The sequence below is a fragment of the Leuciscus leuciscus genome (assembly GCF_965113295.1).
Source record: "Leuciscus leuciscus genome assembly, chromosome: 23".
NCBI lineage: Eukaryota > Metazoa > Chordata > Actinopteri > Cypriniformes > Leuciscidae > Leuciscus > Leuciscus leuciscus.
Window position 1 is genome coordinate 24,959,336 of NC_138747.1, and position 16,340 is coordinate 24,975,675.

At 37.8% G+C, this 16,340-nt stretch overlaps 1 protein-coding gene and 1 pseudogene across 2 annotated transcripts; both read right to left on the minus strand.

Moving 5' to 3' along the window:
* Positions 1–6,231: 6,231 nt before the first annotated feature.
* tax1bp3 (Tax1 (human T-cell leukemia virus type I) binding protein 3) lies at positions 6,232–16,061 on the minus strand. The gene is made up of 4 exons (XM_082156687.1): positions 15,900–16,061; positions 14,989–15,108; positions 9,720–9,797; positions 6,232–7,145 (listed from the first exon to the last, which is right to left on the minus strand). Exons 1-4 carry the CDS (start codon positions 15,936–15,938, stop codon positions 7,005–7,007), a joined length of 378 nt encoding a protein of 125 aa, XP_082012813.1. The 5' UTR covers positions 15,939–16,061; the 3' UTR covers positions 6,232–7,004.
* Positions 11,504–13,053, minus strand: LOC309487584 (putative nuclease HARBI1; annotated as a pseudogene). Its single transcript has 3 exons — positions 12,887–13,053; positions 12,637–12,784; positions 11,504–12,510 (listed from the first exon to the last, which is right to left on the minus strand). The product of its transcript is annotated as a putative nuclease HARBI1 (transcript).
* Positions 16,062–16,340: the final 279 nt, after the last annotated feature.

Consider the following 16,340-nt stretch of genomic DNA (forward strand, 5'->3'; position numbering starts at 1 on the left):
TTGCGTACAGAATACACATTTTTAGGAGCTCAGCACAAACTAAAGACACCATGGAAATGTATGGCAGTCTCAACTTATACCATATACAGTACACTGAAAAAAATATTTAAAAATTGTTTCACGTTGAAGAATTTGTGCTAATAATTCATCATAAAGTAGGCTATTTTTAACTTTAGTCACCATATTTGGTTGAATGTGTAATTTATTTGCCAAAGAAATTGGAGCAATAAGCTTCTTCTTTTTTTTTTCTGATTGAACAGAAAATATTTTTTAGATGTCATCTTTTGAAATTATTCATTACTCTAAAAAATTGTTTGTTCAATGAACTTAAATTAATTACAAAATTACCACGCAATTAGTCTGTCCATCCAACAAGACTAAAAAAGTTTGAACGTCACCACGCTGAACAGGTAAGCTCAGTCCGCTTTTACAGCATATCTATGATTATAATTGTGCTCTTATAAACTATTCTAACTCAAACGTTCTGGGAAAACGTTTTTAGATAAAAACTGAAAGAGTTGTCGGAATGTTTGATGGTGAAGTTGACGTCTTGATGCAGTTCATTTATAGCCTACCTTTAGCTTTTTACTTCTGGCGACTGCATTTAGGCTTCAAAATTTATAAAGTTGTGTTCATCTGTGAAAATGATCTTGATGGACAAAACGTGTAAGTATCATAAACTTTTGTTGATCACAGAGCTTGTTTTTTTCAATAATCCAAAAGCCTATGGGAAAATCCTATTGGGTTTTGGTCGAGGGAACCAGTGTGATGCTAACTCCCTATTGGCCAATAAAGTGATGTCATACCTGCACCACTCTATATCCTCATTCATTCCGCGTCACGCATTTTCCATTGGATCTTATATTCAAGTAACCCCGTGACATAACACAAGACCAAAATACTGGAATATAACGGCAAATATTTAAACATGGATATCCCCACAGTCCATCTCCTCCTGCTGGAGATCGTTCCCTTGAGGATCACATGAGGGATTTTCTCAATCTGGTGTGCCTCACTCACTATCCCAACCACTCGCTTTGTGTTTTCTACCGCACCAAAGGCAAACCTGCCCGTGGATGGTCCTCGAGGGAGCTTCACCGAATATGAGTGGGTGCTGGTTCAAAACAACTCACCATTTACAGTCTGCATCATAAATGAGGACATCACCAGCCCCACTCCAGACCCAGAGCCCAGTCAGCCAGCCATGCCCGCCGCGGAAATGCCAGAGCTCACCGCTGACTCACAGCCCGATTGGCCATGAAAATTTAGCTGGAGCGATTGACAGAGGCTAATTTCATCCTGTTGGCCGAACCCAACGTGGAGTCTGGTGTGTGAGCGCCCGTCGTTGGAGGCATTTTAGTGGAGTTCGAGGGTATGGATTGGACACATGCCCACACTCTCACCACTGAGGTAAATAAATGTATCTGGGTTGCTGAGGATTTTTTATATTATGAACTGGATGTGAAACCTACATCAATCATCACAGAATAACCCCAGTTCCAACTCGTCGTTGGTTAAGCCCAGCACCAAATCTTTGTTGCCCAGCATTCTAGTCTACCTCATCGTGGATGGTCCCTCCAAGCCCCCCTCTCCACTGTTCTGTCTAAGCCGTCCAGTTGATCTGCCAAGTCTCAGCTCTCTCCCTTTAGCCCCTTGGATCCTCCAGTGGCTGTACTCAGGTGCATTTCCCTGGGGCTTCCAAGTGATCAGCTCCACCTTGGCTTGTGGATCCGTCATCTTCACCTCAAGCCTCCAAGCCCTGGCCTCAACTTCGGCTCCACCTTGCCTCCATACTCCCTCGGCATCACCATGGACTGCCATTCCTTTAGGCTCTGCCAGTCTCCTTCGTCCCTCTGTCTCTCACTTGGTCCATTGTCGCTCTGGTGGCTCCTCCAAGCATCATCATCTCCTCCTGGTTGTCATCTCCTTGGTATCTTCCTCTGCCTGCTCCTCATCCTTCTCCAGAGCCCCTGCTCTCTCAGTCTGGACTGTGTTTTTACAGTGCAAGGACGCGCTTTCCGGAGAGGGGGAGTTTACGGCCATGTTTAGTTGCTGTCCTGTTTAATTTTCATCATCATCTTTTGTCTGAGTTTAGTCATTCATTATGGCCCCTGATTAATATATCACCTGTTCCCTGTTCAGTTAATCATCATCCTCTGTGTATTCATGCCTTCAGTCTTCCTCAGTTCATTGTCTTGTTTGAACTTTTATGTGAATTGTGTTATATTGCCTGAATTATCTTCATGTTCATTCTTGTCATGTATCTTTATTCATTCTTTATTCATTCCAGCCTTATGCAAAGCATGCTGGGAACTAAAAATCCACTGCCCATTTTCAGTTAATTCAACACATTATTCAGGTAGTCCTGACACAAATAGTAAGCTTCCGTTTTACTAGCGTTTTAATCAGTTTCTGACTGATTGGACAGCTTCTATGACATATATTTTATTACTGAACTTACCAAATTGTAAGTGTGTTCATATGGTGGTATTTTTGTAAAGTGAGAAATTAACATGCCTAAGACATTTGCACAGTACTGTATATATATATATATACACACACAAGATACAATATAGATTATTTCGCAGCAGCTTCACAGTAGTAACAAATTCTAATTCTGCTGTAAACCAGTTCTAACAAGCCAATAGTGTCATTATTCAGCTCAAGTCAGGTCAATATTGATTCAGTTCAGTTCCATAACTGTGTAAAATTAATCTGTTGTGCATACTGTATATACAGTGTATTTGTGCACTTACATGTACGTCTGACAAACTCCTGTACACTGCACACTGAACAAGCAAAAGACACAAGATAGTAGTGCTTTACATTTTTCACATCCGTGTGCAGTTTGGTGTGTGGCTAATCATGTGATGTTTGTGTGTATAGTTAAAACGTAAAAACACCATTTTTGGAAGAGTTAAAATAGTTTTGAATTAAGTGTTTGCTTTTGCAATAGATGTCTGATGTTTTGAATGTTGTGTGTGTGTGTGTTTTGTGGTTTTGTGTGTAGATTTTCAAGAAATGGAGCCATAGTTTCAGAAATTGTAAGCAATTTAAAGAAAGACAAAAAAACGTAATATTAAGCCTTTATGTGTTTAATATCACTATTAGTAAGGATAGTATGATCACTGTATAATTTAATTCAATATATTTAAAGTGTACCTAAAGTATACTAGCAATAGTTCCATTTCAGCACAATAAATATACTTAAAGCTGCAGTCCGTAACTTTTTTGGGGTTCGCAGTCCGTAACTAACACAGATTAATGTGCTGTTTCCATTTATAATTCTTAATTTTAATAATCAGCAGCAAATATCCAATGCTCTCCATAGACAGTTATTGCAAATTGAAACATAACGTGCAGCAGAGTACTTGGTATGACAATGGTGCTTCAGAATGTTTCCATAGAGAATATAACGCTTTAAGTTGTGTATGTTGTTTTTATGAAAAATGTGTGTGTATCTGTTCTTTATGGTGTATAAAGACTGAAAACATGGCTTTGCCATAAAACAGCGTATTTCTCATTTCTGAAAGGTGACAGCAGTAGATTGCATCGCTATGGTAACACAATAGCCTGCCAGAGTGTGGGTGGTATGTTGCATACATGTTCTACATTTAGCTACTGTAATTACACATTCAGCTGCTGAGAAACAGGCATGAAACGCATTGCACTACTGAATGAATTCGACACAGTTAAAATTATTATAAAAGGTTAGGATTTACTATTGGATGGATTAAGTGTTCTTATTACAAATGACTAGCTAAGCAGTGACAAAACATTATGTCTTTGCTTATAGTTAGTAGACGATACAACGCTAAAATCAATATGTATTACTCTTCAGACTTGCACTCATCTTAGGGCCTGTTTACACCTGGTCACACACCATCACAACTTCTTCATTCAGCAAGGTGCGTCAACCATAACTCCATCCAGGACAGCCAAGAACCTTGGAGTTGTGATCTATGATCATTTATACACAGACCACATTGCTAGAACTGCCTGGTCCTGCAGATTTGCCCTATACAACATTAGGAGGATCAGGCCTTTCCTATCAGAGCAGGCCACAGAACTTCTTGTCCAAGCTGTTGTTCTATCCAGACTGGACTATTGTGATGCTCCCTTGGCTGGTCTTCCAACATGTACTGTCAAACCTCTGCAACTGATCCAGAATGCAGCAGCGAGAGTGATCTTTAACAAGCCGAAGAGAGCACACGTCACTCCTTTCCCTCATAAAATTGCACTGGTTGCCAGTTCACTCGCATCAAATTCAAGGCACTTGATTTGATTTGATTTATTAGACAAAATAATAGTGAAAACAACTTCACTTCTTGAGACAGGTTATCCTGGCACTGCATACTGTTATACTTACAACACTACAATAAGAACACACATTACCAAAATATACATCACACTTAAACATCCACCCAAAAACATTAATACAAATGAATCACTAAAACAACTTATCTAATAGGCAACTTTTAACTTTCGTTCTAAAACCAACCATATTTGACGCGCTCTTTACATCTAGAGGCAACTTATTCCATTCATGAGCCCCTGAGTATTCAAAAGACCTTCGACCGTACATTGTTTTGAAACGACATAATATCCATTAGCCTCTGCCTAGTATTATAACAGTGTTTCTCAGTTACCCTAGAAAAATACATATTAAAATATGAAGGAGCTCTTTTATTAATTATCTTGTGTACCATCTTTAATTTAAAGTGCACAACTCTGCTTTCTATAGGTAACCACTTAAGATGTCTAAAATGGGAAGCATCAACATGTGTAAAGCTAAAACCTACCGTATCAATTTATTTTGAGATCTCTAACTTTAACCAGCCATATCGGACATCCAAGAAATGCATGCGTACTCCAGATGACATAGCACTAAACATGATGCAAGTATTTTTACATTTTGCTTATCCAAAAAACTAACACATCTGGCTAGAAATTTTGTCCTAGCATTAACCTTCCCTAGAATTTTCATAGCCATACTTGTACCACTTAAATCATTGTCCAAAACACATCCAAGATAATTAACAGTGGTTCTATTTGATATTACACAATCCTCTACCTTGATAGACGAGTTAGGAGCTTTGTTCAGTTTACTTCTCGTCCCATATTATATGGACTCAGTTTTACCTAGATGTAATAAAAGTTTGTTATCAGAGAGCCAGTCTCTTACCCTACAAAGCTCCCCACCTAATACTGGTCTGAAACCAGTAGAGCAGAGTCATCAGCTTATATAAACAAATTACAGTCACAAACAGCTTGCATGTCATTTATGTATAAGAGAAATAAAAGGGGGCCTAGGACACTTCCCTGAGGAACTCCTCAGAGAGTATCCCATCAATTTCTACCCTTTGAAATCTCCCAGTTAAATAAGAGTTCAACCAAGATGTTTCAACCACTGATGTCTGCCTACAGAACAGCCGCTGGCTCTGCACCTCTATAGCTAAACTCATTACTCCAGACCTATGTGCCATCCAGAAGCTTGCGATCTGCAAGTGAACAGCGCCTTGTGGTTCCATCTCAAAGAGGCACAAAATCACTTTCACAGCCCCTGCTGGTGGAAGGACCTGCCTACATCAACCCGAACTGCTGAGTCTTTAGCCATTTTCAAGACAAGGCTGATGACGCATCTTATTCGGCAACACTTGACCCATTAATACTAACACTTAATCATTTAAACTTTGGATTAATTGTAAGCGTCTGCTAAATGATTACATGTAAATAGTGTTAGATAAAATCTTGTTGCATATTTGATAGCAGAATGCTATTTGTTAAATATTAAAGGAAAATGTTAGTAATTCTACAAATTCAACAAAAAGTAATTCTGTTCAAATTATATCCTGTATAATATGCTCTCTCTCACCAGTGCCCTAGAATATGGATGTTACTGCATAGCTATTGCCGCCCTATAATTATCGGCAGCCCTCTTTTACAGCACTCTGTGTGTTGCATCATGAGCTACCTGGTTGTGTGCTCACCTTTGCCTGCTAACATTAAAGAGATGAAAGTAGCCTGAAGTACAAAACTGCCTGGACAAACAGCAAAAGGTCACGATAGATTTGTTGCTTTGAAATGTCACCATCTTCAAGCTTAATGCGAAGACAGAGACATTTACAGTCTTGACCGAAGACCCAATCAGAGACTCATTACACATCAGAGCTGAGACAGAAAACACTCACATTTAGTTCAATCGCTCACTTCAATTAATCACAAATCATGTGCTAGAAGATTCCTTTATTCGCTTAAGTGAAAATATATATTCATACAATCAAAATGCCACAAAAAAATCTGTATCAAAAACAGTCTCAAAACAAGTGTTGGAAAAATGTATCGTTTAAATACAAAACTGTAGTGTTTTGTTGTGCCAAATCCTGATGAAGCTTTTCATCTTTCCCATGATCAGAAGATGATATTACACTAATATGGTTTTAATTCAATACAAAAACAGAGTTATAAGATGAAGAGTTACAAAAATTAAAAAAGGATCTCACAAGTTAGGAAAATTAGTGGTCATTAAAGTACCGCCGTATTCTGGCTATTAATACTTGATACATTAAAGATGTATATGTTGATGTATTTGTTGATGAAGCAAGGAGAAATGAGGTGAACACAATTCACTGTAGCCCTTGAGATCTATGAATGAAATGAAATGGAGTTTACAGGCACCATGATACATTCAGGAGTATGTGTAGTACATATAGTGTAGTAATTAGTATAAAGTGTAGATAAATGGAAATTAGAATAGCAAATTATGAAATGCAAACCACAATCTTTACATTGTACTTTGAGAGTGATCATTCATACATACGCTGGTTCAGTTACAGATCAAATACATCAAAATGATCTTTAACTGAGGTGACTGATCAAGTAAGGCTTTCTTGTCATCACTCTTTGGCTGAGGGAAGCTGTTTGTTTCTTATTAGTTAAAATATGCTCTGAACATGAGATTTACCAATAAGGACATTCAATTAGCTCAATGAGTGTGTTCTGCATTAGTGTTGCATCATGGACTGCCTGACTGTTTCCTCCAGGGATTTTCTAGTGATGAGAAGCCTGACCACATCTTCTTTCTTCTTGGTGAGTCTTTTTCGTGCCTGATCATGTGTCACCATGGTCATGTCCCAGCCATTCACCTAGAAATAACATTGAGAGCACACAAAAACTAATATGACATTTAATGCCAAATATATAACTATATAACTATATACACAGTATAAACAGGAGGACATCAAAAGGCTCAGCATTTTTATTGAATTGTTGGTTTTCTGCCACTTTTATTAGAGAAATAGAAAAAAATATATTGAAAAAAGGGGGAACTGTGTCTTGAAATATTGCGAGCCAGATTTAAACTAGTGTTTCCCGTAGAAGCATCACAGCTCATTTGCTAACCAGTTTTGAATAGCATGAGGGTGAAAAGTGCATAAAATGGGTGAAAACTAATAATCCTACTATTCCTTAAAAAGGACTTTTTATGCCCTTTTACAAAGTCTTGATTTTGTTTTTCAGGTCTATTAGTATATGTTTTCATGCTTGAATGTAAAAAAAAACAAAAACACATATTATTATAACATAATATTTGACATTGTTGCAGCACCTTTCTTCCCAGTCTGTCAGTAACGCTCTGGGGTGCGTTTCCCAAAAGCATTGTTAGCCAACTATGTTCGCAAGTTCCGTCGTTATCAGCAAAGTTCAACGAGAAGGTGTTTCCCGAAACCATCTCTCGACCTGTGGTTAGAAGCATAGTTTCTAGTTTGCATGACATGTGGACTTAATAAATCCTCATCTTGAGCAAAATAAGCAAGCTGACATTCAGTACAACCCGTGTCTTTTATTTAGAATACATACAAATGTCATTTACATCTTTTAGTTTGTCAAGAGATTTAAAGCACCGTGAGCATGTGTGAACGTGCTCTACTATGTAAGAACAAGCCTATGATTGAATCTGGAAATAAAGCAAAATAACTGAGAAAAATTAGAAATAGTCCTCAGATGTCATGTCTGTAATTCATATCAAAACATCTAGTGTTAATTCGATCTCAAACAGTTTCATTAAAAGAAGTTATTACTCCACCACGTGCGTGACGTCATAAACCAACGTGGTTGAAAGACCACTTTGCAACAATATGGTTTCGGGAAACAGTCGTGACCAGCTAGTTGATTTCTTCAACAATGCATCGTACTATGGCAGTGAACCAGCGAGTTATGTCGTTGTACGGGAAACGCACCCCTGTTTAGCTCCTGTCTCAATGAAGCCCCTCCCTCTGTAAAGTGTAATGTGCTCTGATTAGTGGACTGGACCAGTGTGTTGTGACACTGTTGCCACGGTTGTTTTTGTGTTTTGTTACACAAACCTGGCAACCCTGGCCATAACCACGAGTTTCAAAACACTACTAATGCTCAACAAGGCCTCGCCCCCTTTTTTGGTAGGTAATTATTAAAATGAGGAATATGTCATTCATTATTTAAATTAAAAATTTAAAAAAGATTAATAAGTCCTCTTTAAACTAACTGACAAACACAAGACATTGTAAAAAGGGCAGTGACCAGTATTTGAAAAAAAGAAGAAAAAAAAGACAGAAAAAAGCACCGTAAGTGTTTTTAGAACAATTTAGAACAAAGAAACAATTTAACAAATCAGACATTGTTACTTTTCTAGTGAAATTTCTGAATACAGTGCACAGCATACAGTGCCAAGAGCAGATGCGAGCAGATGGAACTTCTGTTACTTATTTGAAAAGTTAACTCAGATATCTTGTTGTAAATTTGAAAGTAATGTATTACTTTACTAGTTACTTGAAAAAAGTAATCTGATTACGTAACTTGAGTTACTTGTGATGCGTTACCCCCCAACACTCACTGAGTTTGCAGTGGGGGCACAACATGTTTAGCCTAGAGCGGCAGTTGAGCTTGGGCTGGCCCTGGTCATATAGACTACTTTTATACAGTGGTGTATTTTTACTTTGTTACTGTACTTAAGTACATTTTCCAAGTATATGTACTTTACTATTTTGAACTGAAGAAATGTGCAACATGATGCAATAGCAGTGTACGATTCGTGAACAAACTGATCTTTTTCATTGAACCTATTAAACAGATTCTAAAATCGTCCCAAATGATTAATTTGTGAATTGAACTGATCCGACTGTAGCGGTTCTCGATTCAACAACTTACTGATTCAATGTTCCGTTCAGAGCGAGTTAGGCTAACTGAATTAATAAGTCTGACTCAAAATGAGCCAAGAACCAGGAGATCCTCTGACTGTGTGACTGATGACGCGAAAATATAATGGAATATAAATACTGTAAATAATATATAAATATATCTGCATCCAGTAATCTTCCAAACTGACTAGTGTTGTCTACTTGACAATTCATAATAATAATAATAATAATGATAATGATGATGATGATGATGATGATGATGATGTTTGACTCAGCAATTCCAAAGGATTATATAAAATATATAATATAAAATAAATTAAGTATACACAGATAAAATTACAAAACAAACATTCATCGATCAGTACCTCAAACAACATGTAATAGTAAGCAAGAAATTACAAAGTCACAAAATAATAAACAAAATAGACTTAAATAATGTCACAGCTCCCTCTTGTGGAGATTCATTTAGTAAAATCAGGTTTTGTTTTGGACAAAAATCTCAGCGAGAAAACATTACAACATGGATGACAGGTTTGTGCCTCTCACCTGCATAATTTTGTCTCCTATCCTGAGACCAGCCACTTCTGCAGGTCCACCTTTAGATACACGTGTAACATAGATTCCCTGTGAAATAAATAAAGTTACAAGGGTCACTTCTGAATTAGGGTAACAGGACAGTCCCCGGAAATGTCCCTGTTTTACAGAACGTTCAAAACACCCACAAATACACTACAAAAGCCTGACCAACATAGCCTGCTGGTTACCAGAGCAATGGTGTAGTAATTATTTTCACCAATAGAGGGGGGTGCAACGCAAGCTACACTGATTACTTAAGGCCAATTTATACTTCTTCGTCGAGTGTACGCCGTAGTGTACGTCGTAGGGTACGCACGTAAGCGACGCCGTCGTGAGCATTTATACTTCTGCGAATGTCTGTGTTGCTCTGCAGTTACACCGCCGAAACGCTAGTTGGCGCCGGTGGGTTTTAATGTTCCAGTTCCACTGTGTTTACATTCCTCGCGGCTGTTTTGAGTTTAGGTTTCTACGAGCAATGGCAACTGAAGGAGTCATACAGATGGCTGTATTTCCGCACTTCTTCCAGCAATCTCTCGGTCACTTAGTCTATTTCCATGGCTCTTCACTGATCTTCGGAATTAAAAATGGCGGGCGGGCGGTGCAGAGTGCAGAAGATCATTCCGGAAATGCGTAGGAGGAAACGCGATGCTATCCAGCCGACCAATCACAGATCTTGCGGTCCGCGTCGCCGCGACGCGTAGTTACATTTTTGAGGAGGTGCTCGTCAGGGTACGGTGAAGGGTACGACGTATGGTACACGTCAATGCGTATGCTACGCCGTACCTTCTACGCGAACCCGACGCAGAAGTATAAATTGGCCTTTAGTCACACACCGCCACTTTAGCCATGAAGAAATTAACCCGAATGAGAGCAGAGCACTGTTATAAATTATCAAAAAGAGACATTGTTATTGGTTTCAAGGTAGTCACATTAACTATTCATGTTAAATAAAAGTCACCATGAAATCAAAATGTACTCTCTTTTTTTTTCTTTTTTTTCAGAATGTTGTAGTGCTTGTGATTAATGATTTATCCGTCGTACACAGAATTTTTTTGAAATTCGTATGCCTTCGTAATCTTTAATAAAAAATGTTAACATTCCCTCCATTTAGGGTGTGTTTACACGCCAACGATGTACTAAAAACAAAAAGTTTTCCCTTCGCGTTTTTCGCATACAGACGACAACGTTGTCTAAATAATCCCCGATCACACGGATCCGCGAAAACACCTAAAAATGCTGTATTATTCATGCCAGGCCAGTAGTTGGTAATGTCACTTTGTAAAGAAACACTATAGACTGAACACATAATATTCACGTTTTTGTAGTTTACACGAAGACGATGATGCTATCGCTTTCAAAAACGTGCACTTTGAAAACAGTTTTCAAAAGTTTGCGTTTTCAGACACCCAGAATGCAGTTGTCATGTAAATGAACAGTCAAAACGCATAAAAAGATTCCCGTTTTTGTTGTTGAAAACAGTGTCGTGTAAATGCCCCCTTAGTTAGCAATGCCCCATTTCTCACGATCCAATCAATTCCAGAAGGACGGAATCAAATTCCACCCTATTTTGTCTCTTAGTCAACCCATGAATCATGAGGAGTCACTGAGAACCAAGTGTGGGTTTTACCTGATCTCTGATCAGTTTTATACTTTTGTAGACGTTTTAATTAGACATTGGTATAATTCAAATTAAAAATGGTAGTTAATAGTCTCTTATTGGCCTGGTTAGCTGAGCCATTCATAAAAAATAAATAAAAAAAACTAACAATTGATAAGATAATATAGACACTTGCATTTGAAAGATTTTACTTTCAAATAAATGTGCAACAGATTTGTAAAAGGTGTTTTTATGCATGTTTGGCTCTGGTTTTTGTTGCATTTATACTCTTCTGACCACTAGGGGGTCCGGGTCACCATGGAAGACGGATGAATCGGATTGTGGGATTGTTTCAAAGCTTCGACACAATGGGCCAGTTGTTCAAAAGTAAACTGATCGGATTTTGGTTATTGGATTGGATTGGATCAAATCTTGAAAATGGGTTGTTCAAAAGGGAAAGAAGGAATCTGAAATCAGATTAGATCACGGAATCCAATCCTAGTTTTAATCTGGATCAAACCTTCAGTTTGTGTTGTTCAAAACTTGTCAGTAGGATTTGGATAACTTTGATCCAAAAAAAAATAGGATTATCCTGAAGTTGGATGTTGATGCTGCGCCTCCCCTTTCGGTTGATGTACTCCCAATCCCTCGCATGAGGTGCTTGGATATGCACATGAGTGCAGTCAATAACCCCAATAGTATTGGGCATGTTCCCCAAAAGATAAATCTTGTGCTTGGTGGGCAATCTGGACATCCTTTGGAAGTGAAACAAACTGATTGACCAGGCTGGCCAATGCAATTGACACAGCTTTCACTACATCACTCACAGTTGATTTGTCCACTCCTATATTGTCACCAACAACTTGGTAGAAAGTCCCAGATGCATAGAAGCGCAGACCAATGAGGACCTGTTCTTCCACAGACAGACTGTGACTCCTTCGGGTTCTCCGTTGAAGTTTTGGCCTGACAAGGTCTACAATGTACTTAATATCAGCATTCCCAAAGCGAAAGCGAGCATAGTTCTTCAGTGGTGTATTGCTCCAGTGGTTGTGCACGCTCAACATACACCCTTTGACGGTATCCTCTTCCACCAAAACGGTGGTAGCGATGGACAATACCACTTCCTCTCTCCAAGTCCTCTGAGAAAGGCTGAATATAAGATGGCTGTCAAATACCCACAGCAAGGAGCAAGTGAAATTTAGATAGAAGAATCTGAGGGCCAGAACAGCAAAGGACCTCGCTGAAGCAAAAAACACCCAAAACAGGCAACAACCCTTTAAAGGTGAATACACAGATGTGGTTCTGGACATTATTGGAGGTGAGAACTTTACTCTGCACGGGATTCAAGGTGTTGTAGGGGATGGTGAGCCTACGATTGTAGAGGAAAGTGAGCCAGTTCCTCCTAATGCAGAGGATACATTCATTCTGGATCTCAGCCCTATTATTGAAGAACAACTGGTAGAGCCAGGAGTCACAGGAGCTCAGAAAAGAGGCTTGAAGTGTCCTTTGCCGAATAATAATGATGATGCCTATGAATCACTTCTTAAATGAGAAACTGAAAGAGCAGAAGCACAGATACTCCTGGCAGAGGAACAAATCAAGCTGACCAAACTGCAGCAAACCAAAGCGAAACTTCAGATCGCCTCCTAAAAGCAGGGCTTGGAAATGCTGGTCTCTCCTCCTCAGATGAAGAAGAACCCTGAACATTCTTTATTTTGTTAACTATTGGACATTTAGCCATTTAATTTTTTTTAAGACGTTTTCAAAATATCCACAATGTATTGGTTAATGTATATTTGTTTTTTATTTGTTGTGACTCAGATGAGGGGTTATAAAAGAAATTATGAATGGAAGTGGATGTTTATGTTATTTTTGTGTTTTGTCTCAAAATAAGAAACACTTAGAGTGACCCCATGGTGGCTCTTCTACCTGTTCTTTACATAGGTGGTAACCCACATTGTGATATGTTGTCCCATTTAGAGCACTGGTAATCCGGATTTGGTAATCTTGAAAACTGTGTATCAGGATCAGGGGGATCCAGTCCGATGTTGCTTTGAAAAACCGGCATAAAAGTAAGATGGATTACCTGATCCTGAATAGGAAAAAATGGGATTTCCAAATCCAGATCATTTTGATCCAGATTAACAACTGGTTTTGAACAACTGGCCCAATACGACACATTTGCTTTAACTGTTTCAGTGCCCCAGGAAGCCTCGATCTGCCCACCACTAGAAGCCGTTTCACTCGGATATAAGTCACATTAGGGAAGAAAAGATCACAATTTCTGTTTCATGCTGACTTCAAACACTGTTTGTATGTTAGAGTGACCAGATTTCCCCTTTTTCTGGGGACAGTCCTGGTTTTTGGTGTCCTATCACTAAAAGTGTCTTTGTTTTATAGCATGTTCAAAATACTGCAAAAACACTTTATTATTTTGACCAACAGAGGGGGCTGAAAGCTACATTAATTACTTGGTCACACACCATTACTTTAGCAATGAAGAACTTAACCTGAACGAAAGCTATTTTATCAACAATTATCATCATCAAAAGAGACACCGTTATCAGTTTCAAGTAAGTTATGAACTATTCATGTTGAAAACTATACTGTTTATGTTTGTATATGTCAGGGCCAGAACAGGGTGCGGGACTGTTTTGAACACAACTTTAAACATTTCCAAAAGTTCTGCTCTTAAAATGTAGTAATTCCCATACATATCTCATCTATACCACAATGGTGAAAGTACATTCCGATATGAATTAAAAAAAGTTGCAGGACATACTTTATTTTTTGTTTTTGTAAGGTCAACTGAACTGTTTGCAATGGTTAATATAAACTATTTTTCATTGTGTTTTTTTAATGAATTTTATTAAAACCAGTTTGCCCCGCAAACATCATAAAAATAATCAAATATAATAAAAGTAAATGATACCCACAACAATAAAATTAAAATAAATAAAAAAAAACATAAGAATGTGTGCATGAATTGTATGTACTATATAACAGGATGGGATTATAACAGTGCGGGATTGTTTAACACACAATTTTAAACTTTCCCGAAAGTTACTCCTTCACAATGCAGTAAACCTAACTAGGGTGTAAAGATCCACTTCCAAAAGAACAAACATACAATAGCATTAGAAAACAACAGTTGTAATTACGGTATAGAGTATATTCAGTTTGTGAAAATGACAAGACTGAATACAATTAGAAAATGTTTAAAAAACTGTTACAGTTTTATTTGTCGTATATATTATGTTTTGTTTTTGTAATGTGGTTTTGTAAAGTGATAATTTTGTTATTATACTGTTTTGATCTATTTTGTTGTTTGCAATAGTTACCATTTTTCATTGATTAGCCTAAATGCATTAATGAAGTCAGTTTGGCCTGTAATCATCATAATTTATTAATCATCATAATAAAAGTATAGGAAACAAACATACAAAAAAAATTATTGTCCCCGTTTTTTGATTAATTAAGAAGTGTCAGATTTGTGTCAGATGATATTTTGATCACTGAACTAGGAAATGCCCTGTTTACATTTCAGACATCTAGTCACTTCAAAGACACTGACCTCAGCAGCAGAAAGGAAAAATGCCTCACTCTAACTATAATTAATTTGTACTAAACATGATTTTTCACCTTGTCGGCCTTGTCTTCAGAAAATGGATTCTGGCTTGCATCTTGGTCGATTCCCCCTCCAATGCTGAATCCTAGTATTAAATTATCGCCTTCCCGTAATTTTTGAATCTCAATTCGTTGCTGAAATAAAGAGAGAAAACAGACACACTAAGTTTATGTTTCAAAATGTAGTAGTTAGCTATCAGCATAGGCTGATGTCTAGGTATGCGGCACATCCTAAGGCACAGCTGTTTATGACCATATATAGCAGCACTACCTACCTGAAACACATGAACCACACCTGCTTACGTCACACCTGACTGAGTGACATCAGAACAGTTCAAATATGGACAATTAAACCCCAACTAAATTGCATCTTTCAGTATTGATTGGATCCCCCAAAATAGCTTAGTCCAAACATGTACATAGCACATATGAAAGTGCTATAGCTATATGCCTCATTCAAACAGTATTTCAATAAGCCAACACTCTCTGGTTTTGGTCTATTTTACTCATAAAACGTTTGGTTTCGTTAAATTGTGTCCCACAACAATTATTTATAATATATAATATAAAGTAAACAATAAATAAAAATATAGAAACTATTATAACCAATTATTTATATAAACAATATAACGTCAATTATTGTTCACTTTGTCCGCCCCTGGCTAACGTTAGCCTAGCATGCTAACCATTTCCATTATATCAACTGTTAGCTTAAACTCAAATAAACTTTACTAAACTTTCCTGTTATGTCATAGATTAGAGTTGGGAATAAAAATAACGTTTAAATTAACCACTTTCTCAGTCAAACGATATCAAATGGATCACTGTCTGAATTAAAAACCACCAAAGCACTGCACACAAAGCTTAGTGCAATAATGCTAGTGTAACAATTGCTAAAACTTTTATCATACTGATCGCAAACTCACCACAACAGCTGTGACAGGCTGGCCGGGTATGAACGACATTTTCTGCTCGTTAAAACTTTTATTCCCTGTTTGTTCTCCTGGGTGTTTATTTCAGTGATTTTTCACTGATAATAATGTGAGTGAGGGTGTTGGTGATCGGTTCGGTTCCTCCCCTTTGACTATTGTGTCATGTTGGGCTGGGCTGCTCTAAACACACCCTGTCCTTAGGTCTACATTACAGTTATTTCTTATTTTTCGTCTAATTAATTCATTTGCTTAATCAAATTGACAAGTGAGCATGAGAAAACATTGATGCGATTAATTCACGGGTATACAACTTTGGCTGTCATGAAGACAAGAACCACCAGCAGATGACAGTGTTTGATCAGTATATGTAACAGTCAGAGCACATCATCAGCAAGGCCAAAAATAACCAAGGACTTTCTCTTCTTCCGTATTAGA